The following is a 27,670-nucleotide window of genomic DNA, read 5'->3' on the forward strand; positions in this document are numbered from 1 at the left end:
AGTGTGTAGCGTGTGTGCACGCGCGCTCGGCGCCTCCGGCCCCGTCACCCGGTGCCAGCTTTCCAGGTCCCCCCGCCAGACCTTTGCCCGAGGGGACACCGCCTGGGCTGCCGGGGGAGTTTCGCTAAGTTGGAGGGAAAAGGGCGGGGTGGGGCTGCCCCGCCTCCCCAGACCCGAGGCAGCGCCCCAAAGTTGGTGCTGCAGGTGCAGCGCCCCCTCCTACCACGCTCCTCCCCAGCCAGCCCCGGCCTTGGGAGGCGGGAACCCCCCAAAGGCTTAGCTCGGGGGCGCGGGATTTTCAGCCGCCAACTTGGAGGGTGTCCTACACAGAAGCCGCCCGCGCCGTGAGTGGGGGTGTCGAGGGGCGCGGCTTTCCGGGCAGGGGGCGGCCGAGGCGGAAACCAGGCCGGCTGGCCGGCAGCGGCGAAAGCTTAGCGGCCGTGGCACCGAGCCGGGGTGCCCATGTGACTGCGGTGTGCTTTGGAAGAGGAAGCTGTTAGAGGTCAGTGCAAAGGCGTCACGCCAGAGCGAGCGAGAAGCAGGAGTGAGGGGGGAAACGCGGAATGAGTGCGGGGCAGGCGAGGAGGCAGGCGGGGTGACGGCTGCAGGGCCCTGGGACAAAAGCCGCCCCGTCCCAGCTACCCTGGCCACCCTAAAGCGTGCACTTGCCTTGCAGGAGGGGCGGCCCAGGCCTGGCAGCCAGGAAATGAGGGACATGGGAGGAGGGGCCTTTCATGGAGAGGCGGGGCTGGAAGTGGCGCCCCCAAGCTCCGAGGGGCCTCGGAGGGTGCTGAAGGGTGACTGGGAGGGCAGAGCAGACACAGGCTCAACTTGGAGAACTTTCCCTCGTACGCAGCAGCCGCAGCTCGCAGGGATTCCGTTTCCGCGTGTGCTGGGCAGGCTGGGGTTGCGGCAGGAGATTGGCAGGTTGGAGGTGGACGACCTGTTTGGCCAGGGCGACTTGGGTCCTGGAGCCCAAGAGCCAAGCTCCTCTCCTTTATGCTTTGGGCCCCTGGGTGGGTATCCAGCTGCAGACCGAAGGAAGCACCTCACCTTTCTCTACCCCACAAACACTTAAATTGTTTTCCCCAGACTATTCTGCTCAGGCCTGGAGGAGGTGGAAACCAAGGTTAGATTAAGGAAAGAGAAGAAGAAAACCGAGAGGAAGAGGTGGTTTTAGGAAAATGAGGACTAATATTTTGAAGTGGTGCTTGGAGAGAAGAGGCCGGTGTGGTCCATGGGGGTGGGGTGGACTGGGGCTTTAGCAGGCCCCCTACCCCTCCAGTTCCTTGGAGAGAAGGGAATCACCCAGGCCTTCCGAGTGGGGACCTGGCTTGGGTGGGCTGGGAGGAGGCAACAGGGTGTGCAGCCGGAGCCGGAGCCGGAGCCGGAGCCGGAGCTGGGACTTTAACAACCCCAGCGCCAGCACCACAGCCCGCGCCTGTCTTCGTGACAGGGCTGCGTCCTGTGCTGTCAACTACACCCCTCCGATGGGGTTGCTAGGCAGCGGGGCTCTGATGTGCAGGAAGGCCTTCTGATTTGTCAGCCTCCTGCAGACACATGGTTAAGGCTCCTTCCAGCCTATCCGGAGGAGGGACGCGGGGCACGCCGCCTGCATACTGCCGAGCCCCGGGTCCACCTGAATGTGAGGTGCAAAAGGCAACCAGAGGGAGGGGGCGCCTGGAACCCTCCAGCCTCCTAACCAGCTCAGCCCACGTCCCCCCTGGCCCCCACCGTTATCTCCTCTCAGGCTGCTGGCTCCTCCCTGCCCGTCCCCGCCCCATTCCTCTCCTCTTCCCAAACCATGGAAAAGCAAAGTGCAGCAGGGAAAAGAGGTCAGTGGGGTAAGCATGTGTATGTGGGCCTCCAGAGGTGCCAAGGTGTGGGAGCATGAGCTGTGGGGGACTGCCCCAGCCCTGCTCTTGTGGCTCTTGGGGGAAGGGGTGGGTGAGAGGGAGGGGGCCCTGGCACTGCCGTCCGCCAGGCCCGGACCTGGAAGCCTGTCTGTCCCCCCTCCTCCTAAGCTCTGCCCACCCCTAGGAGGGCAGCAAGTGGAGGGGGGAGGGAGGGGACGGGTGAGTTCCTGTAAGGAAGGGTGGGTTGTCTGGCAGTTGCTAGAGCTTAGAAGGGGGGCTGCTGGCAGGTTTCTTCTCCCGAATGCCCTCCCTCTGTCCAAGCCACTCAGGGCCAGGCTCTCCCTCTCTGTCTCCTTCCCTCCCTCTCTGCCACTCCACCACCCCACCCCCAGGGTCTTTATCACTTTACTTTTTTTTTAGCAGCTTTATTGAGGGACAGTTCACATACCATTCATCCACTTAAAGTGTACAATTCAATGTTTTTAGTATGTTTACAGAGCTGTGCAACCACCATCAATTTTGGAACATTTTTGTCACCCCACAACGAAGCCCTGTACCCATTAGCAATCACTCCCCATTTCCTCCCAACACCCCCCAGCCTCTGGCCACCACTAACCTGCTCTCTGTCTCTGTAGGTCTGCCTACTCTGGACATTTCATACGCGGAATTATACACTTTCAGCTGCATTGCTTACTTTGCAATCATTTGCAGTTCGTCTTGCCGTTTAACTTTCCCAGGGTAGTGCTCCCTTAAGAGTGTTTCATCCTTAATGGTAGGAGTCTTATGCGTTTCTCTAAGTGCCATGCCTAGCTCTGGGCTGGACCACTGGTTGGCTCTCAGTACATGATTGTTGAATGAATGAGGAGATGAATGGGGACTAGTAATTGGCAAGCTATACAGGTGGTTTACAGCTGAATTCCAGAGGGCCCAGCTGCTGCAAAGGGGCCTGGCAGCTTGGGAGAACTGCAGTTATAGGAGCTGAAAGGAGCAGAAATGAAGCCTCTTGCTTGGGTAGGAGGCAGGGGTGGGGCAAGAGTAAAAACCGTCTGCGAGGAAGGAACCAAGTGGCCTGTGGGTTGCCAGCTCTCTCTTGGGAACCTGAAAACAAAAATGCCTCTCCCAGCCTTGGGGGCAGGTAGCCAGTGCTTGAGATTCACCACCTGATCACAGGGGCTTCCCCCATGGGGAACTCCGATTAGATTTGGGTCTTAAAAAAAAAAAGAAAATTCCCCAGTGTCAGCATTTATAAAAGGGCAGCAGGTCAAGCATCTCTGAAGCTGTTTGCTCACCTCCTGTGATTCAGGCATTGAATTGTTTTTCTGCTTCCCCACTTCTGTGCTGCAGGTACTGTCTGATGAGCGTGAAAGGTTGTTTCACTGACTTCCACATCGACTTTGGAGGCACTTCCGTTTGGTACCATGTTTTCCGGGGTGGGAAGGTGAGTTGAGTCTCTTCAGATCTCTGTGCATGCCTGGCTGTTTGTGCATGGAGGGGCTCGCTCACCTTTCTGCTTCTGCCCCCGCCTCCAGCCAGACCCCGCCCTGTGAGGACTTTCTCACCCTCTGTCTTCTTCTGGAGGGAAAGATCAAGGTCAACTCCTCACCCTCTGTCTTCTTCTGGAGGGAAAGATCAAGGTCAACTCCTCACCCTCTGTCTTCTTCTGGAGGGAAAGGTCAAGGTCAACTCTTTTGTATCACATCTGGTCAGCCTTTCACACCTGCTTACCCAGTCCAGTGTCCTACGCATCTTAGGCCAGATTAGAACTCCAGATTTGGCTCCTAAGAACCTCCAGCATTCATTTCCCCCAGCTATAATTTCAGCTCCAGCACTGGGACCTTTTAACTTAAAAGTCTAGTTGCCTGCAAGAACAGTTTACATTAGGGACAGACATCACCCAGAGGAAGGACGTGAGGCATGTGTTCAGGGTGCTCCTGCTGTGTCTGCTCCTGTGTGCATGTCCACGTGGGGGCATAGGGGTCCCTGCACGGATGTGGGTGCTCCTTGAGAATACGTGTGTGCTGCCCTGCTCCTCTGGGTCTGCGTGTGCATTTGTCTTAACCGAATGTGTTGGAAGAAATTCCGGGTAGGAAGTCATCCCTCTTGGTTCCAGATGTTTTTCCTCCTTCTCCAGAGCCAGCACAAGCTGGTTTTATTTATTGGGCCATTTTATCCTACAACTTAGGAAATTCCCCTTCTTCTCCTTCCCCCACCTCCCTGACAAGCCCACGGCTCAGGAGAAAGAATGTTCCACTCAGTCCAGGAAGTCTTCCCACCCTGGTGTTTCAGCTGGAACGGAGATTCTCTAAAGGCGGGCAAGGGGTGTCCCAGAAGGGCGGCACAGCCTTCCCTGCCACCCCAGAGACCCTTTGGGCCTGATCCTGGAAGGGTCCCCGGGGGTGGGTCCTCCCCCATCCTCCCTGCTCCCAGGCAGGTGGGGCTGTCTTCTGGGTTGTGGCAGAACCTGGAAGAAATGAGAGACTTTGGCCTGGATCTTTAACTGATTGCTTCCTTTTCCTCCTAAGATCTTTTGGCTGATTCCTCCAACCTTGCACAATTTGGCACTGTACGAGGAGTGGGTGCTGTCAGGCAAACAGAGCGACATCTTCCTGGGAGACCGTGTGGAGCGATGCCAAAGAATTGAGCTGAAACAGGGCTACACGTTTTTCATCCCTTCCGGTAGGTTCCCGCGAGGCTGGCTCTGGGCTCTTGCTCAGCCACTGACTCTTAGCAGCCTCCTGTTGGCCCGGTGGCCTCAGCCCGGTGTTTAGGCCAAGTGATGGGGTTTCTCTGGGCCTCCTTGCCCTTGGCAGTCCCTGAGAGAAGGAGAGAAGCAGGCCTCAGGCTGCAGGGAAAAGTAGCCTCTCACATCTTACCTGTTTTTTCCTGCCTGTGGGCTAGAATTCTCTCTCGGGGAGAAAGCCTCCTGAGGGCCCTCCCTCAGGGGAAGTTTGAATGCCTTCCTCCAAGATGTCCTGCTGAGATTTCTGAGGATGGTCCTGTGGGGAGGGGAGGGGCAACTTTATCCTGAGGCTGGGGAGGAGAGAAGGGAGAGTTGGCCCAGGGGAAGAGGGTAGAGGGGAATGCGCCCAGAGTGGCAGCTTCCTTCCTGCAGAACAAGATGAAATGTAATTGGGATCAAGGTCAATTTCTGTACTTGGACTCTCCCCTTTCAAAAAAAAAAAAAATTAACTACAACTATAGAAGAGGGCAATAATTAAGAGCATGGGCCCTGGGGCCAGAAAACCCCGCCCTAATTCAAATTCCTGCTCTGCGGCTTACAAGCGTGACTTCCTGGAAATGACTTAATCTCAGTGCCTCAATGTTCTCATCTGTAAAATGGAAGACTTCCCAGGGTGGTAGTGAGGACTGAGTGAACCGAGACCTATTTGCCTACAGCTCCTGGGAGATGGGCTGAGGGCTTTTGGCCAGTTACAGGCTGAGTCACTAGTGGATGTGGCAGATGACCTGGGAATCTTAGGCTACATTTTAGTGGAAGTGTTTTACCCAGCATGAGGGAGATGACAGTCCCACTGTATAGAGTGAGAGGGTCGGGCCACATGTAGGAGATTGTGTTCCTCGTGGGTTGTAATTACTTACCCTCGTGGGTAAGTCAACCTCGAGAGAGAGAAGAGTCTGGATACCACATCAGGTGAGATGAATTTGAAGGAGGAATTGGGTTGTTTTACCCAGGAAGTGAAGGGGTATGGTAATGGCCATCAGCCAGTTGAAGGATCATATCTTGGAAGACGAGGTATAGCCAAGTGGTATTGGAATGAGTTGCTCTGCTAGGCACTGAGCTCCCCGTCACTGGAGGTACACAAGTAGAGGCCATATGCCAAGGAGCCTGCAGGGAAATTGCCACTGAGAGGAAGCTTGGATCTTAGGGTCCAAGGCCTCCTTTGAGGCCACTAAGATCCATTGGATGGAGAAGCTGGTCACACTTAAGTTTCTGAGAGTTGGACTGGAGTTGGCCTTGGGTCTGGACATCAAGTCAGTGTCAACTGAAGGGGGAGCGGTTGTGGTGGCAGTTCCCACCATGGGGATGGGACCTGCACACGCGGGCTCTTCTAGAAAGTTGGGCAGAGATTTCACTATTAGGGAAGTTTGGGATTTGGAGGTGGCGGGGTTTAGTGGGGGTGACTTTATTGTCAGGGCCTCAGGTCCATCCTTGGAGCTGCTTGACTCCGGGAGGGGAGGGACTGCTGCTTGGGACAGGAGGGAATTGCAGTTGGTGGGCAGCATTTATGGAGCACACCCTGGAAGGAGGTGGTATCCTGCAGCGTGTTCAAGGCCACTCTGTGGGTGTTGGAACATTGGCCCTGGTAGAGTCAAAGGGAGGTTGGCGTGCTCTTGGCCTTGCTGCTGTCTTTGTGACTTTGGGCTGATCTCTTCCCCTCTCTGTGCCTCAACTGTCCCATCTCTACAGTGGGGGCAGGGTGAGGCTGAACTCTGGGATCCTCAAGATCCCTCCCAACTCTGTCCCCTGAGTGCAGGCCTCCTTAGCCTCCCTGGGAGGACAGGCGTTTTTCTCTCGCAGGGCCTTTTTCAGAACTGGGAGGTGGCCCATTGCTTTCCCCCGATCTGGGATGGGAAGGGTGTTAATTTTGGTGCCTTAAGCAAGTTGGAAAAGGTCTCAAGAAGCAGCATCTAAGCCCCAGCAGGGGTGTGACTGTGTGTTGAAGGTAGGAAGAGGGGACGTGATTTGAACTGCCGCTGGTAGGAGTCTATTTAGAACTCAGCAAAGACTTTTGACCCTAACAGTCTTGAGTGAGACACTAGGAATTTTTTCCTGGGTTTTGGGAAGCAAAAACGGGACAGTTGGAATTTGTCACCTTCTCAAGGGCAGGGTGTACATGTGATTCCCAGACATTGATTTCATGAAGTTAAAAAAAAAAAGTTGGGAACTGATATCAACGTTATTATCTTGTAGTTTTGCTAAATATGGGCATTAATTTTAAAAAAAAACCTGTCAGCTACTTTTGCTGATGTTTCATGAAAGGAGGACTATTCTGACACTAAAAAAGGTGGGAGTACATAATTCCAAAATAAAGGACAGTTACTACTTGAAATTTGATGGGTTTGAGTTTATGAGAATCTATACCATCTTCATTTTTCTTATTTTGTCGTCAACCAGTGAAAACTAAAGGACCAGAGTTTTGGAGTCACTGAACTAGCTGAGCATCTTGGGTCTTCACACCCTCTGAACCAGACGCACATCTGAGATTTTGGTAGCTGGGATGTGGCTTTGGGGAGAGAGCCTTGGGGAATCCCGCCACTGCACGTGAGCTTTTGGGTGTGGAAAGTGGAGAATCTAATTCTGGCATTTCCCACCTCTGACCTGGGTTTTCACCTCCACAGTGTGACCTTAGATGTGCCCTACCTCACGCTGGCCTCAAGCCTCACCATCAGCTCTGTGAAAGCTCATGGATGCCATTGGGTTAGGAAGATTTTAAATGTCACAGTATCTTTGTGAGACTTGGTTTATCTTTTTCTTCTTTTGTCTGAGGGTGAAGGGGTTGGGTGCTAGCTATGCTTCAGAGGTGGTGGTTCTTCAGGCCTCATTCCTGGTTAGTCCAGGAAAGCTGCCTGGAAGAGGAAGACTGTTGAAGGTGACTGAGGAGTAAGATGACCTGGAGAAAGGGGCTTGGATTTGTCCCGTTGAGCTGGCCAGCTCTCGAAGGTGGAGGAGGTGGGAATACAGTAGCCTCGCCAGGGCACACAGAGTCAGAGTCAGAGTTGGGAGTGGCCCGGGAGTCACCAAGATTCAGCCTGATCATTAGGAGTAAGGAAAGCTGGAGTTGGAACTCAGCAGTGGAACTGGTGACATCTTTTTCCTTCCCTTGACCTGACCTATGGCCAGTTCCCCCTCTGGCTTCACCTGCCCAGGTGAACTGTAGTTAATAGTAATAACTTGCATTACTGAGCAACAATCATTTTATGTACATCACTTCTCCGTAAGAATGTAAGGAAACATCCCCCTACCCCCACTCCCACCCCCTTTTTAAAAGTGAAGTTTCCTGAGGCCCAGAGAGGTGAACAAACTTGTCCAAGGTCACACAGTTAATAAGTGACAGGGCAGGATGAGAACCCAGGTGTGTCTAGTTTGAGAACCCACCTGGTTCCCTGTCAGCCTGGGAATCAGCAGGCTTGGGATCTGGTCCCCCTTCTCGGCTGTGTGACTTTGGGAGAATTATGTGCTCATTTAATAAACTTTCTTAAGGGTCCACTTGGCAGTGCAGAACGTGCTGGGGAGGACGTGAGATGTACACTCCATTGTGAGTGTATGTCCAGCCAGGTAGCAGCAGGTGGAGCCCAGTACAGGGGCTTGGGAAGGACCCTGGGGTCCGTGGCTTGGGCTGGCCTGAAAGTATTTCCCATCCTTGCCTTGTAGTAAAATTCACAGTAGCCCCAGGTATTTCTTAGACTTGGGCAAGTCTGAGAAACAGTAACTCCTAGCTATTTAATGGTATAACATGGCTTGGACCTGAGATGATCTATCTGTAAAATGGGTACAGAGCAGAGAAAGGCTGGCAGTGAAGCAGGCTGGGGTGGAGGGGCTCTGGGAAACTGGGGAATTGCTGCTCAGCTCCAGCCTGGTGGGCCCATCTTCTCATTTTTCTGGAGAGGAAAGGAGTTCAGATAGCCTTGTGAAATTTCCCCATTTTTTTTTTTTAGTTAATTTAATTTTTTGTTTCTGTTTTTGGCCGCATTGGGTCTTTGTTGCTGTGTGCAGGCTTTCTCTAGTTGCAGCGAGCGGGGGCTACTCTTAGTTGCGGTGGGCGGGCTTCTCACTGCTGTGGCTTCTCTTGTTGCGGAGCACGGGCTATAGGTGCGCAGGCTCAGTAGTTGTGGCGCATGGGCTTAGCTGCTCCGCGGCATGTGGGATCTTCCCGGACCAAGGCTCGAACCCGTGTCCCCTGCATTGGCAGGCGGATTCTTAACGACTGCGCCACCAGGGAAGCCTGAAATTTCCCCATTTTGATAACACAGGTGGGTCAAACTATACACGCCCCTGGGTCTGATGCAGCCCGTGGCCTGGCAGTTTGGGCCCCTGGTACCAGCTATGAGGTCCCAGAGAGGAGAGGCCCTCCTGGCTTCATCCTGGCAGCCACAGTGCCCAGCCCCCAGTGGCCAGCACAGGGAGTTCGTGGGTGCTCCTGAAGGAAGCAGGCCGTGGGCCTCTGTGAGGCACCCCTGAGTTCTGGGACCTTTGGGTTTATCCCTGCAGCAGCCACACAAATGTGGGTCAGGGGCCTTTTCATTCTGAACCCTGAGCGTTTGGGCTGTGGGTCAGACACCATGTGCCCCCGCGGCCTTCTCGGCCCTTCACGTCCCAGAGAATACCCGTCAGTTGGTTTTGTGGGTTGCCTGCTTTCCTTCCATGACTGGATCTGTCCCTTGTCGCTTGGCCTGACAGCCTCTGTTAATCGCCTTCATGTTGTTGGGGACTCTGGCCTGGAAGCAGGAGGCAGATGCCAGCCTCCCCGGTGCAGTCACCAGTCTGGGAACAATTGCTCTCTCGTGCTTCCTGGGATGCAATGAACGAGTATTGGGAGGGTGGGTTCAGATGGGGCTTCTGAACGCTGTTATTTCCACTCCCTGGTTCTTCTGGAGGCAAATGTTTATTTAAAAAAAATTTGTTTTTAATCTTTTTTTTGTTTTTTTAATTTTTAAAATTTTTTGGCCGCGCTGCACGGCATGTGGGATCTTAGTTCCCCGACCAGGAAAGGAACCAGTACCCCCTGCGGTGGAAGCGCCGGGTCTTAACCACTGCACCACTAGGGAAGTCCTAGAAGCAAGCGTTTAAGTAATGGAGCAGATGTGAGGAGGGCTGGGGGCAGGGGCTGGGCAGCTACTCTAATCCAGGCCAGGCTGCCTGACCTACCTGCGAGGCACCGGCCTGGGGAGGAGAGGAGAGTGGAGAGAAGCTTCTAGAACCCCTGGAATGTCAGTACAGATTCCCTGCCCCTCTCCTCGCAACAGCACCTCTCACATCAGGGGAATAGGTGTAAGTCAAGTGAGTCTGCGTTTCCAGAAGGGAGAGTCCGGGGCGGATGAATGCAGATTCACGAGGGTGCCGTTCTTTCCAAAGCCCTCGTGATGGACGGGGCTACCACGAATATCAGCGGCAGTTGCTTACACGGTTTGAGTTCTTACAAGGGAAGCAGTGGTCTTCTTCATTTCACACGGGCACGTGGAGGCCAGGAGAGGGGACAGTCAGGTGCCCCGGGCCACGTGGTGAGTCAGCACTGGGGACAGTCTCCAACCCGGGCCCCTGGACGTGGGCTTTCATAGGCATTAGGTGGGCATGCGAGGAGCATAGGAAAGGGACCCAGGAATCCTTGTCCCATTCAGGCTTCACCCCACCACGAGCATGTGCTTGAACCCGGCCGTCCTAGGTCCCAGTCTTAGGAAATGTTGCTTAAATAATGCTGGTGGTGGTAACAACAATAGTAATAGACAGTGTGGCTCCGCTTGGTAGAAACAAAAAAAAATGTACAGTTGAGGATATCAGCTGGTACACAGCTGAGGCGGAGAGGCTGAAGCAGATGTGGAAACCGGGACTTGTTTTTTTTTGTTTTTTTTTGGCCCCGCCGCGGGGCCTGCAGGATCTTGGTTCCCGGACCAGGGATAGAACTTGTGCAGCCTGCAGTGGAGGCGCGGAGTCTTAACCACCGGATCGCCAGGGAAGTCCCGGAAACCGGGAAACCGGGACTTTAGAGACGCAGCCGCACTGCTGCGCGGGGCGGGGCGGGGGGCAGGGAGGTGGTGGGGAAGGATCCCAGGTAGCTCCGCAAGGGCACACCTGGCAGGCAAGGGCACATCTGGCGGGCAGAGCGGCGGGCAGAGCTGTGGGCGGGTCACTGCAGAAGCGGGTTACATAAAGCCTTTGCTCCTGTGCTCCTGGCTGGCGGGTTTCCCCTGCCCTCCCCTGAGCACCACCAGCTCTGTCCCACCTATGGTCCCCAGCAGGGGAGGGCCCGCCGCCCAGAGTGTTGACACAGATGCCAGCAGTGGCCTCGCAGCCTCCGAGCTCTCTTCCCAGGTGGCAGCCCGGCTCCCGGCAGCCGTGGCCACCCGTGGCTGCCCGTGACTCAGGGCTGGCGTGTTCGGCTCACCGAGGAAAGAGGCTGGAACTGCTCCCGCTCGGCGTGGGCGGGGAGGCCTCTATACTTTGCCTCCGAGCGAATGAATTAGGCTCAGGGTTGTGGAGAAGGCTTGGGATCTCAGGTTGCCCCTGTCTGTCCCCTTTCCCCTCTGCTGACCCTCTGTCTTTCACCGTGAGTCCCTTGGCCTCTGTCTGTCCTTGTCTTCACCTCTGTCTTTCTTCGTTCCCTTTTTGCCTCCCCTCCGTGTTTGCAGGCCTGTCTCCCAGGACTCCCAGGCCTGTGCTAATAAGCCTCTGATGCAGCGGCAGTGCAGCATGGCGGTTAAAAATGGAGCCGCTGTCACTCACCTGCTGTGACGTCATTCAGCAAGTGACTTCCTTCTCGGAGCCTCGGTTTCAGCATCTGTAAATGGGAGTGGGTTATAATGCCACCCCTCCCCTCGCTCTGCACTGTCCAGTATGGTAGCCAGGAGCCGCATGGAGGACTGTTGAGCACTGGACACACGTTCAGTCCATCATTGAAGGAATTAGGCGGCTTGCTTTGTCTCTAGCCTTCATGGACCAAGCGGAGGCCAGCTCCCTGGGTTCCAATCCTTATAAGTGACTTCACTTTTCTGTGCCTCAGTCTTCTCGTCCGTAATTTGGGGGTGAATATCGCATGTACCTTGTAGGGGTCTTGTGAGGATTAAATGAGAGGAGCCCTGTAAAGCCCTCAGGCCAGTGCCTGGCACAAAGGTAGTCCTCAATTATCCTTCTCATGATTGCAGTGCCAGCCTTTGGGCCAGGAGCTCAGGGAGATGAAAAAGCCGTGCCCCAAGGTGTTAATAAGCTGCAGTCGGCAGGAGAGAGACTTGTCAGCAGTTATAGGGCAGAGCAGAAGCAGAACTGATATGGGGATGCAGGTGTCGTGTGGCTGAGGAGACCACCTGGAAATGGGCCTTGGAGGATTTTGATGGCAGGGGGTGGCTTCGGGCAGAGGAGGCATCTAGGTTCTGGCGGGATGTCACGACCCTTAGTTGTGGCCCCGAGCAATCCTTGACACCTCCTGATGAGGAAGCGGCTTAAGGACATATGAGTAGCCTGAGTGAGGGGTTTTCAGCGCCCTGGGCTGCAGGGGAGAGGGACACGGCCTGCCTCTCTGTTGGCTGCTGCAGCCAGGTCCATTGTAACACTTCATCACCAAGGTCTTCAGGACAAGGGGGTTGGTCTGCAGCTGCCCAGGACCGACTTGAGCTAGCAGGGGTCACTGCCAGCAGCAGTCGGTGGGGCTGCGGGTCTGGGTCCTCTAGGCCCGCCAGGAGCTCAGCCCTCGGCATCAGGCGGCCCAAGCATCCTCCCTCTGGCACTGGGTGCTCACCTGGGCCTCCTGCGCCCTCCTGCATGTGGGCGTAGTGAGGGGCCCCGAAGGGCCAGTGACTGACCCTCTCTGTGCCCTCCCCACCCCAGGCTGGATCCATGCAGTCTACACCCCCGTAGACTCTCTGGTGTTCGGCGGAAACATTCTGCACAGCTTCAACGTGCCCATGCAGCTGCGGATCTACGAGATCGAGGACAGAACGCGGGTGAGGCGGCTTCCTTTTCTTCTCGTGGCCACACCGGCCCCCGAGCTCTGCCTGGTGCTTGGGGCGCACGGGACGGTCATTCCGAAGTCCTTCCTGGTCCCTTGTCCCTCCTGCTCCCTGCCTCAAGCCGGGTCTTGGTCCTGGTTCTGCAGGGCAGGGGGTGCCCGCGAGAGCCCCACCCAGAGCCCCGGGAGTTTCTGTTCACCTCCAGGCCGGTGACAGCCGAAACCCCCTGTTGAAGAGGAAGTATCTCTTGAGAAAGCACCGTGAGATGTCAGGAACCGTGCCTCTTCCTTCTTCCCACGTGTATAAAGGGATGTGAAGGAGTGGGGGGATTTCATGGTTGTTGTGGTGGTGGTTTGGAGCGGGGGAGGCTGGACCTTGGAAGGTAGGACAGGTCTTGACCATGTGGGGACCCCAGATGTGATGTAGGACCCCGAGGAAGCCAGTGTCTGTGAGTCCCCTAGGGACTGTCTGAGTTTTGCCTCAGTGTCTGCTTGTGGCTGGGGGAGGGTCCCCTTTTCTCCTTGATGGTTTCTCAGACACTGCATCCCACCCCCAGCCCCATGCCCTAGGAGCAGGGGCCAAGGCTCAGACACCTGACATGGGCCCTCTGCTGTGCTCTGTTCCATTCCATGAGGTTCCTCTGAAAAGCACTGGCTCTTCCTTGCTGGAACTTGACCCAGCGTCCCCAGGCATTTGAGACAGGTCTGAGAGTGGGAAACTGGGGCAAAAAGGGCCTACGTCTTCTTTTCTCTTACAGTTCTTCAAATATTTCTTCTCTCTCTTTTTTTTAAACTGAGATATAATCCACAGACACAAAGTGCACAATTCAGTGGCATTGAGCACATTCACAATGTTGTGCAGCCATCACTTCTAATTCTAAGACATTCTCATCACCCCAAAAAGAAACCCCATACTCAGTAGCAGTCACTCCCCATTCCCCCCTCCCCAGCCTCTGGCAGTCACTGGTCTGCTTTCTATCTCTATGGATTTGCCTGTTCTGGATATTTTATGTAAATGGAATCATATAAAATGTCCTTTTGGTCTGGCTTCTTTCACTTAACATCGTGTCTTCAGAGTTCATCTGCGTTGTGGTATTTGTCAGTGCTTTGTTCCTTTTTATGGCTTAATCATATTCCGTTGTATGGATAGACCACACCTGGTCTTCTTGGGCTTTGCCTTGGAGTTGACTTTTTTCCCAGAGAGGGTTGTCATGCCTGGACCCTAAAGAAACATCTCATAGAAGCAGATGCTCTGTGCCCAGGGTTCGTGCCTTTCTTGGTCTTGTTTCCAGGCCTTGGTCTGCATGGAATCACATACATGAGTCAAAGTCTTAGCCACTGTGTATGCATCTGACCTTTTTAATAGCCCCAGTGTTGAGGGACCTCGTCCAAGGGTTTCCTGGGGACCACTTTGAACCATATTCAGTGGGCAGGTAGGTGTGTTAACAAGGTCAAATGTACATTCTTCAGATAGGCCAGTTTGCTGCTGGGATGCCCAGATCTGCAGAGACTGGGTCTTGCTTTGTGGATTTTTGTGCCTCTCTTTTCTTTTGCCTGCCTACCATCCCTTTCCGGGTCTGGCGGGGAGGCCAGTCCCAGCCCTGGTCTGGGGGATGCTGCCCTGTGGCGTTCTAGAGAAAGGCACCATTTGGGTGTGAGTGGTCATCCTATCATCTGGGTCAAGTGTTGTCTGGGACTCTGGCCAACTGTTCTTTGGCCAGCCCTGAAGAATGGGCCAGTTTGTTTGTGAGCAGACCAGTAGGTGTGGGATAGAAAAGGAGAAAAAAGTCAAGCCCACAACTTTCCAGGCAATTCCTGAAAGCCAGAGTCGGGCTGGGATTTCTAAAGGCTTCAGGAACTCACTTGGCAGCCGTCCCCCTCCCCCAGGGAACCTGGATCATACATCTCAGTGGATTTGGGCCCCATCATTCCGTTAGGAGCCCAGATCCCCCTCCCCCGTCTGCGGGAGGTGGGAGGGAGGGTAATGGAGTAGAACCCCGAGCACCATGCTGAGCTGCCGTGGAATATCACACCCACGTGGACACGAGTATGGCAGCACTCCCTCCCCCAAGGCCCACTGTCCCTGTTGTCTCAGTGGGCACCCCATCTGGTTTCCTGAAGCAGGTGGATGGGGGGGGCAGGCGGGCAGGCTGAGCGGGAACCAGCGGCAGGCTGTTTAATCTGCTTTGATTTCTGGTCTTTGGAGAGGGCTTGGCTACAAGGCCCAATTGTTTATGTCTTAGGAGCCAAGGCAGACAAAAGATGCTGGGGAGAGAGAGAGCACTGGAAGCCAGATAAAATGCCAGGGCTCCTTGTCAGCTCGCTACAACTTAATTCTTTATATCCCTGTGAGCTTTCTTAAGAAGGTTATGGCCATTTAAAAATAGTTTTTCAAGAGTCCTAAAACATGGCTTTGCTTGGAAACCAAATGCAGAGGGTGGGACAGAGGAAACTGTCAGTCTGTAAGCCCCATGGTGTGGGTTTGTTTTAGAGAGATGAATTTGCTTTTGTGGCCCAAGGTGGGGGACCACCCCATAGAGACCAGGGGAACCCCAATGTTCTCCTGTGTGTAGGAAGCATGTCTTGCTCTCATGATCTGAATTTTTCTGGGCTGCATGATAGGTGATTTTACCCTGCTGTCCATAAGGCAAGCACGCACAGGTGCAGGCATTCTGGGACTGGGGGGTTTTTCATTTCCCGACCCCCTTTTGTAGATTAAATCTTTCCCCTCTCATTCTAAAGGTAAGCAGAGGGGTGAAGAGATAACACCAAAGAATGGTTGTGTTGCATGTTTATTATTTGAAGATAACATCTCGACAACTCTCACTACATATTTTTAACTCCAGTTAGCTTGATAAGGGATAGGAATGGTCCAATTGATCATTAAACTGCCGTCTCTCTTATATTTATCTTTTTTTTTTTTTTTCCCTAATGGCTCTAGTGAAAGCAGCCTTCTCAGGAAAGGTAATGCCAACATGCCCTATTCCCTCTCAGCCAGTGAATCTATTTGGAAATTGCAAATAATTTACCCTTCCTCTCACCTTTCCCCTACCATTGGATTTTTTTTTTCTTCCATTGACTTTTTTTTTTTTTTCCAGGAGAAAAACAAATTTTAAGACACTTCCCACCCACCCTATTTTAGTTTTTCAAGTCCTTGAGACCTGGGAGCTGTAGATGCACCAAAACATCTTTGGTTCTGATATCCTGAGGTCACTCAGCTCCAAGAGGAAGGGCTTAGGCCAGGTGCCACTCAAATGGACCTTGGGGAACTCAAACAGACCCCTTGAGACCCGCTGATAGATTGATTACCCACCCCCAGGCTGGGAGCATGGCCTGCTTTCTGACTGCCTTGCCTTTCGGTGAACAACTCAATTTGATGAGGCTCCGAAGCTGTCAACAAATAATGTTGAGCAATCGTGTGTTTAATGTTCCCAGGCATGTGGCTGAAACCTTTTGAAGGAGAAGGGTGGAAGGCGACAACCCGTTTGTAAGTCAATTCTTTGCAAGTTTTGTTCCCTGTGGTGCTCTCTTGGAAAAAAAAAAAAAAAAAAAAAAAAAAAAAAAAATGAAAAAGAATTTGAATTCCTTCATCAGCATTTGTTTTCACCCAGCTGGTTTCCCTTGGGTTCAGCAACAGTGAGGGGAGACTTATCTTCCTCTCCTGAACTACAACCAAAAAAAAAAAAAAATTTTTTTTTCCCTAACCTAGAAAGATTCTCAGGCGCCATGGTGCCCATCAGGGCAGAGTGGCTCAGACGGTTTCCCAAATTGGAAAAGTCAAAAGCAACTTGAGTGTTTTACCAATCGAGTCAGGAGATGTGAGTGAGGGTCTGAGAAGAGGCAGGCCTACCTGTCCTCAGCCTGCTCTGTAGGTTTTGATGATTTGTTTCAAAATTGCTTGGCCCTTGTTCTGGAGTGGGGGTGGGGCTGAGAACTGCCCCCTCCCCAAACTCTCTTCACAGGAGGACAGGGTCTGCCTCAGGCCAAAGAGCCTTTTTCTCCTTTTCAGACTCTGGAGGACACTGATCCAATGACTGAAAAAAGATTAATACTCTCCCAGCGATAAAACTGGGGTTCTCGGGAAAGTAGCTGGAGCCAAGGAAACCGCTAGATGATGTTCCCAACTCCATGCATCCCCCTGAAGAGCTCAAAAGCATGTGGCGGCCAGGATCTCATTCCAAAGCACACCATCCACCAGAGGCAGGGAGGTCAAATGGACCCAGGACGCAGATGGGAGAAGCGAGGCTCCCTCAGTGTGGGAAAAAGGCCTCGCAGCTGGAAACTGAGTCAGTGGGGCCTGGGGTGGATGGGGAACTGGAGCTGAGACTCTCAGAGGGCAGGGTGGGGGCCTTTTCCAGGTGGGCACTGAGAGATGCAGGAAAATAGTATTTTAGGGCAGATGGAGCACCTAGGTCAGCTTGTATTCAATTCGCCTTCCTCCCAGATGTAGAATGTCGCCTGTTGGTTGTGAGCAAAGCAAGGTGGGAGAGTGTGCTTCCTTGACATCCAACTCCCTGAGTTCCTGGAGGACAGGAGAGGTGAGGAGGGGTCTCTGGCTCCTGCACAGGTTCCTCAAGGCAGACCCACCCTTGGTGAGAGGGTCCAGGAGTGAGTGTGGACATGTGGGATCCATGTGTAGCCTCGCAGAAGAGGGCCCAGACATGGGAGACAGGGACCACCTCCCACCACCCTTGCCTGCTCGGGATGTGGTTTCTGGAAGGCTCTTCTGTGCCAGGGCCATCAGTGGTATTTCTTCCTCCCCATCTCTTGCTGCCATCTCATCGGTGTAGACCCCATGCTGCCACCCATCAGAATCCCCCTGGGGCTGGGCCTTTCACAGCTCTGATGCACAAAGCTCTCTGCACCTATACTTCCTCCCCTGTAAGAAACAGCCAAAAGGGAATCTCCAGCTGGACAGCTGCTCCAGACTCGGGGTTGTGTCCCCCAGTGTTAGGGTGGTCCAGGGTCACACCAGGAACTTGTGTCAGAGGGAGTCATCTGTGGAGATACAGGCTGGAAGTGCCAGGTGTTGTAAGGGAGGAGCAGGAGGTGGACCCCTCTGAGGCCCCGCCCCTGTGGTAGGAGAGGCCACGCCCCCTCCATCCTCATTGGTCCGCCTCCTGCGGCCTCCCTCTTTGGGTACTGGATATGCTTGACTGCCTGTCTCTGCAAATGGTTAAGGTTTGGGGTTTGATTTCTGTTTTTCAAGGGGGGAGGGAGGGGTAGTAGAATTTTGGAGAACCAGCAAGGAGCCTGTGCCTGTTGTAGCTGGAATCAGGCAGGGGCTCGCATCGGCAGGTACCCGCACCCTCCGTTAGCAGGTCAGGAGACAACTCTGTTTCTCTGCATCTCACAGAAGCACAAAGTGGACCCCGTACAGCTTTCCCTGTGCAAAGCTCAGGGACCTTTGAAATGATGCTCTTACGTAGGCCTCTTCACCCGCTCTTCCTCCTCATTTGTGCATGCTGGTATCTTGCCCCTTCCAGCACTTCCCTCCAGCCCACCCCCATTTTTCCTTCCCATCATTTGTGCTCTTGCTAAGATGATGAAAATAACTCCCACCCCCAGGAATTTTCCCCTCCCCCGACCCCAGTGCCGTTCTCTCCCTCCTTTCCCCTCTGCCGTCCAGAAACTGACCTCTGCACCTGGATCTTTGCTTTCAGGTGCAGCCCAAATTCCGTTACCCCTTCTACTATGAGATGTGCTGGTATGTCTTGGAGAGATACGTGTACTGTGTGACCCAGCGGTCCTACCTCACTCAGGAATACCAGAGAGAATCAATGCTTATTGGTGAGTGAGCCTTGCAGTCTGGCCGCCTCGACGGCTCAGCTGGGGCAGGAATAATTTTTTTCAGTGGGGCTTTGGGAGTCCTGGGTTCTGGGAATTTTTGAGCCTGAGTGTCAGCAGATTCCTAGAGACCCTTGAGGAGGGGAGGGGAAGCCATCCTTGTCAGTTTCCCACTTGGAATAGAGTCCAAGGGAAGGAAATTGTGACCCCAACAGAGTCATCTTGGTGGCCCCCAGGTCTTGCTGGTTGACTATGCAGATGTGGGGTGGGGCCAGTCCTGGGCATGGTTGCTGAGACAGGCTCCCTACAGAGCAAAGGATCCTGGTTCTTTTTTTTAACCCCTCCCTGGCCACCAGCTGATTCTTTTTTCTCCCTGTGTTGGGGGTTAGGTTTTTGTCTATATAGAAGGAGGCCTAAGAGATGCAGCCAGTCCCTCAAAACCCAGGCCAGCTAAAAGCTAGAGGGAGGGGTGACCAGGGCTGGGGATGCAAGCTTGGCAGAGCAGTGGGTGGTTTTGACAGAGGCAGGGAGAGAGCTTTTATAAGCCACAGCTGCAACGCCCTGCCCTGCTGCCATTACTTAAAGGGACATCATCCCCCCAAAATGGCTCAGTCCTTGAATCTTGACTCACAGGCACCCACCCTAAAGTTGCATCTAGCTGTGACAGCCCCGAAGAACGATCTGTAGGAAGAATGTGCTTCTTCCCCTCTGCCTCTGCGCTGTTACTGCCGAAGGGTTTTTCCTGGATGCTAGAGTCACTGTGCCTCATTCACTGCATCTTTCTCATCATGGGATAGAAAAATGTGACTGGTCTGTCTCCGTTAGGGTCTGCACGATTTCTCCTGCAATCTCCAAGAGTTTTAGATTCTTTTTTTTTTTCACACTGTAAGCCTCTTCCTTCCCTTGACTCCCCTCCTGACTTTAGGGGTTTCAGGGCAGACATGTGATGGGGAAATGTTTCTCCCGGGGTCTTTACTGGGGAGTGCCTCCTGGAAATTGAGTTCTGTCGGCTGGGGTGGGGTGGGGTGGGGGTGGTTCTCTTGTGAGTTTCATTCCTGTTAGATGATTCAGGCATTGAAAAATACCAAAATCCTACAGCCTGCTCTTCTGAAGTTTCCAGCCGGTAGGAGATGGGAAATGACTGTGAAGTAGTGTGATAACCTCTGTTGTTGCAGTAGCTACACGTTCCCGTGGGGACCAGAGGCTTGATTTTGTGGCGTTCCCCAGGACCAGGCAACTGAGGGTCACTTCTCTCATTTGGAAATTTAGGGCCATAGAAGAAAGTTCCCGATTTCATTCCAGGCTTGAGAGGAAATGTTGAGGCAATGTTTGGGTCGTTGGTGCCCATTTTTTTCTTAAATTTTCTTGCCACTGTTTCCCCCTGCCTCTCCAGTCCATCTGCCAAAGAGAAGGGGGGATGTTCGGGAGACACCTCACTTTTTTGAGTGCTAGTTGTGTGCCAAGAACTGTGCTCTGTGATGCCTTATTTAATCCTCACTACAAGCCTTCAGGGGAAGTATTCTTTGCCTATATTTTGAAACAGCATTCTTGGGATATAGTTTATATATCATACAATTCACCCATTTAATGTGTACCATTCAGTGGTTTTTAGTCTATTCCCAGGGTTGTGCAAACATCAGAACAGTCAATTTTTAGAACATTTTCATCATCCCAGAAGGAACTCTGTACCCTTGAGCTACCACCTCCTCCTCTCACCCCATGCCTATGCCCTCAGCCCTAAGCAACCACTCATCTACTTTCATTCTCTATAGATTTCCTCCTGTTCTGGACATTTCATATGAATGGAATCATATAATATGTACTCTTTTTGCCTTATTTTTACACACTGAAAGGTACAATGCCAGGTGTGTTCAGAGAGGTGAGGCAACCTGTCAGGGTACACACGGCTGGGGAAAAGCAGAGCTCTGACTGACCCCAGCCTTTCTAGAGCCTGAGGGAGGCAGAGGCCATTAGAATTGTCAAAAGAACTCGGTTTGCAGGGTAAAGGGGAGGGGTAGTGCGTGGGGGTCCCGGTTACTTCCAACAGGGAGTTTGGGATGTTCATCTCAGTCTTTCTTGTGACATTCTCCCCCACTCCCCACCCCGTAGATGCCCCAAGAAAGCCCAGCATAGACGGCTTCTCATCTGATTCCTGGCTGGAGATGGAGGAGGAGTCCTGTGAGCAGCAGCCCCAGGAGGAGGAGAAGGAGGAGGAGGGGGAGGAAGAGGAGGAGGGTGCAGATAAGACGCCCAAAGCTCCCACCGATGGCCCTGCCTCACCCACCAGCACCCCCTCCGAGGACCAGGAGGCCCCCGGGAAGAAGCCCAAAGCCCCTGCCATGCGGTTCCTCAAAAGGACTTTGTCGAATGAGTCAGAAGACAGCGTGAAGTCCGCCACGGTGCCCATAGACTACCCCAAGACGCCCACCGGCTCTCCCGCCACCGAGGTCTCGGCCAAATGGACCCACCTCACCGAGTTTGAACTGAAGGGCCTGAAAGCTCTGGTGGAGAAACTTGAATCCCTCCCGGAGAACAAGAAGTGTGTTCCTGAGGGCATCGAGGACCCCCAGGCACTCCTGGAGGGTGTGAAGGTGGGCAGGGGGTCACCCCGGGCTGGGCAGCTGAGGAGGGTCGGGCAGGTTCTGTTTAACAAGCAGGTTCCTGAAGGCAGCTCAGCTCCGGGGGGCTTGGTGCAGACTGTGCTGGGGGTACGTCCATGTGCGGAGAGGGTCCTTTGGTCTAAGCAAGCCCATCTAGGGTGTCCCAGCAGAGGCCACTGTTGAGACTTGCAGGGGTATCTCATGGTGGAAGCTGGCTCTGCAGTTGACAATGAACTCTCTCAATGAACTCTCTCAGGACTTGTTGAAAATTGGAGGCTTCATGGGAAGTAGGCGTTACTGCCTACAGTGCACCGGTGATGCTGTTGTTGGGCCTGGGGACAGACTCCTCCATCCTGGTCAGGAGGACTTGCTGCTCTGGGCTGGCTTCCCCCGGAGCATGCTTCTGTTTCATGTGAGCAGGTTGTACATCCTGATTGTCTTCTAGGTGGCCAGTTAAGGGCCACCTGGCTACCCAGGATTCAGAGGTCTCCAAGTAGAGCCTAATTATTGAGCAAACTCATTGAGCACCAGCTGTGTTGGCCATGGGGGAATGGGAAGCAGGCAGATAAAGAAATCAGGAGGGAATTCCCTGGTGATCCAGTGGTTAGGAATCGGTGCTTTCACTGCTGTGGCCTGGGTTCAATTCCTGGTTGAGAACTAAGATCCTGCAAGCCGTGCAGTGCAGCCAAAAACAAACAAACAAAAAAGAAATTAGGAGACAGGGAATTGAGTGCCACAGTGTGTACCCAGGGCATGGGAGTGGTGTGAGGGGACACTTATTGGCCACACCAGGGGCCAGGGCTCTGGGACAGTTATGCAGTGGGAATTTGAGTTGGGCCTTAGAGACTGCGTAGGAGTCCTCCAGATGGGGAAGGCTGTTCTAGGCAGAGTGCAAACGTGCAATGTATTTAAGAAACAGGAAATACATTGGGAGGCCTTGTCTTGTGGTAATCATAACATTTGTTGAAAGCTTACCACCTGCCGGGTACCAGTGCTAGGGAAGTGGTAGGTACCCGTATTATCTGCACTTAACCGATGATGAAGTAGACTCAGGGAGGTTAAGGGACATGCCTGAGGTGACAGAGCAGGTAGATAGTAGGGCTGGGATGAAGCCTCCAGAGTGCCTGTGTGGATATCACTACTTGGAACTGCCTCCTGTCTCAGCATTGGTAAGGCTTTTTGATGTGAGGCCTCAGAGACATTTGGGCTTCCTTCTCCAATGTCTGATTCTCAAGTGAATCCAGCTGCCCGCTTCGGTTGGAAACTGAATTTGTCTCTTCTTTGATGGCTGCAGACTCAACCGAGGACTTGTTAATTAGTTCATTTGTATATTTGTTTGTTTAGAAAACATTGCATCAGGCCCTGGAATCTAGAAATATTAAGACTGTTCTGCTGCCCTTGAGGTGCTCAGTGATGAGGCGCTGAACTCTTGGGGTCTAATGGAGGGGAGACCTGGGGCCCAATCAGGTAGCTTAACAGGTACCACCAGCAGAGGGAACTGGTGTACAGGATCTTTAATCCAGGTTATGTCTTACTTTATATAGCAGGTGTACCCCCTACAGGTGCCACAAAATTAAAATCTTATAACTCTGGGAAATTGCCAGGTAAAAGAACTCTGTGGTGAATGTCCCGACAAAACAAATCTTTACTTTCAAATAGGTCTTTTTCATTGACTGTTTTGGAGGTTGCTGACCTCTTGAGAGTTTTGTGAAAATACGCTTATACACACAAAATTTTGTGTGCAGTATCAGGGGGTCTTGGACTCCTGAGCCTATTCCTGGACCTCAGAATAAGAACCTCTAATCTTGTGGAATGGAGTTTTTGGGTTTCCTAAAGGAAATATTGGGTTTCCTAAAGGAAACCTTAGACTTCTGTCATGTGGCTACTTTTTTCTTCTAAGATCCTATAAAGTGAAAGCAAGCTATTTTCATCAATAATAAAATCACTAATAGCATTAAGGTTCCAAAATGTTGTAAATGAGTTAAAAAAAACCCCACATTCATCTGAAGAGGAAATGTTGTTCTGTGCTTGTGAAGAGCCTTTTTTACTTTGTTATGTTTATGTGCAGTGTTCCTGGTTGGTCAGATTTCTTTCTAGGGGTAGGACTCAGACCCTTGTATCCCTCACCTGTACCCACCTGATCGACCTCTGAGACTGGATTCAGCCTAGGCCCCGTGATGGTGTGAAGGAGGCCTGGGGTAGGGGCTTAGACAAATTTCAAGGATCCCAGTTTCCATCCTCCCCAACCGCCACCATGGGGTTCAGTGGCAGCTCATGATAATATGTGGTAATGAATCTCAATTACTGTCTGTTGTTGTAGATCTTTTTCATATATAAACTCATTTAAACCTCCTAGCAATCCTCTGTGGTACTTTTGTTACCCCCATTTTACAGATGAGAAAATTGAGGTACAGATAGGTTAAGTAACTTGCCCAAGGCCACACATACTGCTTGATGGGGGAGTCCATGTGCTCACACACTAGACTATGCTTTTTTGGCCGCTATAGAGAAAGTGATTTTCTCTCTTCTCAGAGGCGACTCTGAATTTAGGGGGAAGGTAATAAGGTGACTGTTTGGACTTCCTTTACAGAACAAGCAACAGATTTGTTTGGTCCTGGGACAAAAGTTGTAAATTGGCAGTCCCAGGGCCAAATCCAGCCTCTAGGCATTGCATTTGGCCTGTATAGTGTTGAACATATTTTTGTAATTACTTGCTAACATTAAAAAATCAGGAGAATAAATTAAAGTCAAGAAAGTTATATAAAATATCCTGGCTATCCTGGCTCATGTTCCTGACTGGCTACAAGCAGCAGGAAGTGAGTAGCAGGTGATCTCATACACCCCAGTCCCCACCACTCCCTACTGTCTCCCTAATGTCTACTTACCATTTGGCTCACACATCTCTTTTTAGTATAATCTAACCATTTAGCTTACTTATTGAACTTACCTGTCTCCAGAGATAGTTATGGTCTTGAGCCTTGTCTGAGGAGGGCCTTTTTTAGGCTAAAGAGCTTATAAGCTGGGTGGACAGGTCTCCTTAGAGCCCCAGGAAAATTGGAGCCTCTGCTAGCATCTCTGAATGCTGTGTGGCCTGTATGGGGGAAGTGGACCACTCGTCTTTTCCAGAGTAGGTAGATAGAGCTACTTCCTTGCTCTCTGGCCAGGCCATTAGCCCCAGTCCCTCCCAGTCCCTGGAGACCCAGAGGAGATTTTGAACCCAAGACTGGCCTCGAGAGTGAGTGTTGTCACAGAAAGCGAGCAGCTTCTTCCTGGCTGCACGCTTAGGTCCCTTTGTTCACTCTTCTCAGATGTTGGGGTTTCTTTTACACTGGCTGAGAACTAAAAGTCAGCTCAGGAATGTGGGTCCAAGACAGAATTCTTAGCCAATGCCCACTGCCTCCACTACCATTGAGTGATTTGTTTCTCACCAGTGGTGGTTCACCCTTGACGGTTGATCAGTTATGATCTTTGGCTTGTGTTGCAAAAAGATGATGTCTTCTTTACTTCTCTCTCTTTCTCTGGGACCTCAGAGACTGCTGCTAATGGTGGCTCATGGTAACCAGAGCCCCTGGGATTAGAGACAGTCCCCAAAATAAGTCAGTCTCCAGATGGCTAGGTTTTAGCTTTTATCAAAAACCCATTTTTTCCTTTCATTTTTAATGTATGGTGTTTTGGTTTTTTTTAAATTTTATTTATTTATTTTTGGTTGCGTTGTGTCTTCATTGCTGCGTGGGCTGTCTCTAGTTGTGGCGAGCGGAGGCTACTCTTCGTTGTGGTGCACGGGCGTCTCGTTGTGGAGGCTTCTCTTTGTTGCAGAGCACGGGCTCTAGAACGCAGGCTCAGTAGTCGTGGTGCACGGGCTTAGTTGCTCCGCGGCATGTGGGATCTTCCCGGACCAGGGCTCGAACCTGTGTCCCCTGCATTGTCAGGCGGATTCTTAACCACTGTACCACCAGGGAAGTCCCTATGTTTTTTAATTGTGGTAAATTATATACAACATTTATCATATTCATTAGTTAATTAATTATAATTACCAGATCACCAGTTTAGAATCTTGAAGGGAGAAACATATACCATTTTAACCATTTTAAAGTGTACAGTTTAGTGGTATTAAGTACATTTACAATACTGTGCAACCACCACCCCTATCTAGTTCAGAACTTTTTCATCACCTGAGGCAGAACCTTGTACCCATCAGCAGTCTCCATTTCCCCCTCCCCCACAGTCTGCTTTCTGTCTTTATGGATTTACTGATTCTGGATATTTCATCTATTTAAGAGTTTTAAGTGTAGGGAGTTACCTGGTGGTCCAGTGGTTAGGATTCAGGGCTTTCACTGCTGTGGCCTGCGTTCAGTCCCTGTTGGGGAACTGAGATCCTGCAAGCTGCGTGACGTGGCCAAAAGAAAAAAAAAGAGTTTTAAGTGTAATGTTGTTAAATGATAAGTGTAAAAAAAAAAAAAAATTAAACATTATAGGCTAGAGGATAGAAAACGTCCCCTTCCTCAATTCTCACATCCTGGAAAATAACCTTTGTTAATCACTGACTGAATGTACTTCTGGAGCTTCCCCCTCACTCCTATGTATACAAACATATATAAATTTGTTTTTAATTAGTTCATACTTGCTTTTGTCCCTTAAAGCTTGCTTTTTTGTGTCTGTTTCTATAGTTCTAGTTTACTCCTTTTTGTGGGCAGGACTTTTGAAAGTTCAGTTTTTCCTTGCAGCCATGCTAATGAGAGTACCTCAGTGACCCTATGGTTTAAGCAAGACCAAGTGAGCTCAGTCGGACCTTGAAAACTTGACTGGGGGTGGAGGTGGGGTCTTGATTTAGATTCAAGTCAAAATGACCATCTACTTTTTTGCTTTTTGACAGGAAAGGAGATGCCAACATCCTGTAAAAATCTAAGAAAGCCATTTCCTTCCCCATTTTTGTGAAACTCTTTGGGATTTGGCATTAAGGTGCCTTAAGTGACTCCCTTCTTTTAAGACAATTATTCTGCGGAGGGTGCAGGATACTGGCTTGTGCGTAATGGGAAAAACAAGAAATCAGGACACGAGAGATGCTTGAATTCAATTTCAGTTTCTGTTCTTAGCTATTTGCTGTGTGGCCTTGGGCAAGTCACACCACCTTTCTGTTTACATGTATGTAAATCTAAGATATTAGACTAAATGTGCTTTGTCCTTTCAGGGATTAGATTCTGTTGGTTCCTTGGCCATTCTTAAGTGCATAACTGATTGAAATCTGAGTATTCTCACTGTAAAATGGGGATAATAACAGGGACCTAGGTCACTGATTTATTTTGTGGAACAATGAGGTAATGAACACTTAGCTCTCCTAGTAAGTCCTTGGAAAAAAATTAGGTGTGCTTAGGTAACAGGCAAAGGAGAGTCAGACTGGCTTTGACCAGCTCCCCACCCTTCCCATGCTCTTTCACCACCTTTCAGCTTCCCCCATCCCTGTTTTAGGTTAACGATTACTGTCTGTATTAGTTTCCTAAAGCTGCTGTAACAAAGTACCACAAACTGGCTTAAAACAACAGAAGTTTATTGTCTCACAGTTCTGGAAGCCAGAAGTCTGAAATCAAGGCCATGCTCACTCTGAAGGCTCTGGGGGAGGATCTTTCCTTGTCTCTTCCAGTTTTTCTTGGTTGCTGGCAATCCTTGGAGCTCCTTGGCTTGTAGCTACATCCCTCCAGTCTTTGCCACAGTCTTTACATTGGCAGTCTGTGTTCTCTGTGTGTTTCTGTGTGTCTTCTCTTCTCATAAGGACGATGTCTGTGGATTAGGGCCCATCTAACCCAGTATGACCCATTTCCCAATAAGGTCACAGTATGAGGTTTTAGATGAACTTGAATTTTGAGGGGCTCACTATTCAATTCATCGCATTGTTTTTTTCCCCTTTTATCTCTTGGATTGGCAATCATTAATCGGTGGACAAAGTAATTCCTAGTGAGATGGGAGTTGCCCTGCATGCTGTCCCTCCTAGAGGAGTCTATACTTTCAGCTAGAACTCCAGAGAGCTGAGGCTCCTGATGGGAGGGAAGGAGGGCATGAGGCCATTCGTCTAATCATTTGTAAATGACTTGAAAATAACCAGATGCATTATTGTGAAGGCTTGGGCCTAAGTGCGCAGTGACCACCAAGATAGGAAGGGGGAGGGTCTTTGTCAGATATGCTTTTGCAAGGTGATTCTGCAGCTGTCCTTGTCAATTAAGATAATGCCAGGCTCTCTTTCCTATCATTCCATGCTCTTCTGGCTGCCAGAGTGTCAGCTAGGGGTGGAAATGTCAGCTCACTATAGACAGCCACCTTTCTTATTGCATGGAATTATGGGGCCTCACAGAATTATGGGACTGATGGAATTGTGAGGCCACATGGAATTGTGGGTCTGCATGGAATTATGGGGCTGCATGGAATTATGGGACTGCATAGAATTATGGGGCCACATAGGATTGTGGGTCTACGTGGAATTATGGGGCTGCATGGAATTATGGGACTGCATAGAATTATGAGCCACATAGAATTGTGGGGCAGAATGGAATTAAGGGGCTGGAAGAGACAGTGAGGGGCCACTGCTTTCAGCTGTTACTTAAAAAAAAAAACCCACTAAAAAAGAGATCAATTGTATTGTTCTTTCATCAAAACCCAAATAGGAAAGACAATAATGCTAAATTAAGAGTACATCGCCCCAAACAGGTGTTATCTTTTAAGATCAAAGGTTGTGGAGCCAGGCTGACTCCCTTGTACCATC

General features: G+C 51.4%; 1 protein-coding gene across 7 annotated transcripts in view; it reads left to right on the forward strand.

Annotated features, from left to right (window-relative positions):
* Positions 1-27,670, forward strand: part of KDM2B (lysine demethylase 2B) — a 122,690-nt gene that overhangs the window by 34,254 nt on the left and 60,766 nt on the right. For 6 of the 7 annotated variants that reach the window (XM_036874787.1, XM_036874789.1, XM_036874790.1 and 3 more), the window contains 5 exons: positions 3,201-3,294; positions 4,379-4,532; positions 12,412-12,527; positions 18,196-18,322; positions 20,429-20,910. In XM_036874787.1, coding sequence (XP_036730682.1) covers positions 3,201-3,294; positions 4,379-4,532; positions 12,412-12,527; positions 18,196-18,322; positions 20,429-20,910 — 973 coding nt within the window. Of the gene's footprint in view, positions 1-420; positions 503-3,200; positions 3,295-4,378; positions 4,533-12,411; positions 12,528-18,195; positions 18,323-20,428; positions 20,911-27,670 lie in introns of those variants that run through there. The other variant, XM_036874793.1, reaches the window with a different exon arrangement.

The sequence above is a fragment of the Balaenoptera musculus genome, chromosome 14 (genome assembly GCF_009873245.2).
Source record: "Balaenoptera musculus isolate JJ_BM4_2016_0621 chromosome 14, mBalMus1.pri.v3, whole genome shotgun sequence".
In the NCBI taxonomy this organism is placed as follows: Eukaryota; Metazoa; Chordata; class Mammalia; order Artiodactyla; family Balaenopteridae; genus Balaenoptera; species Balaenoptera musculus.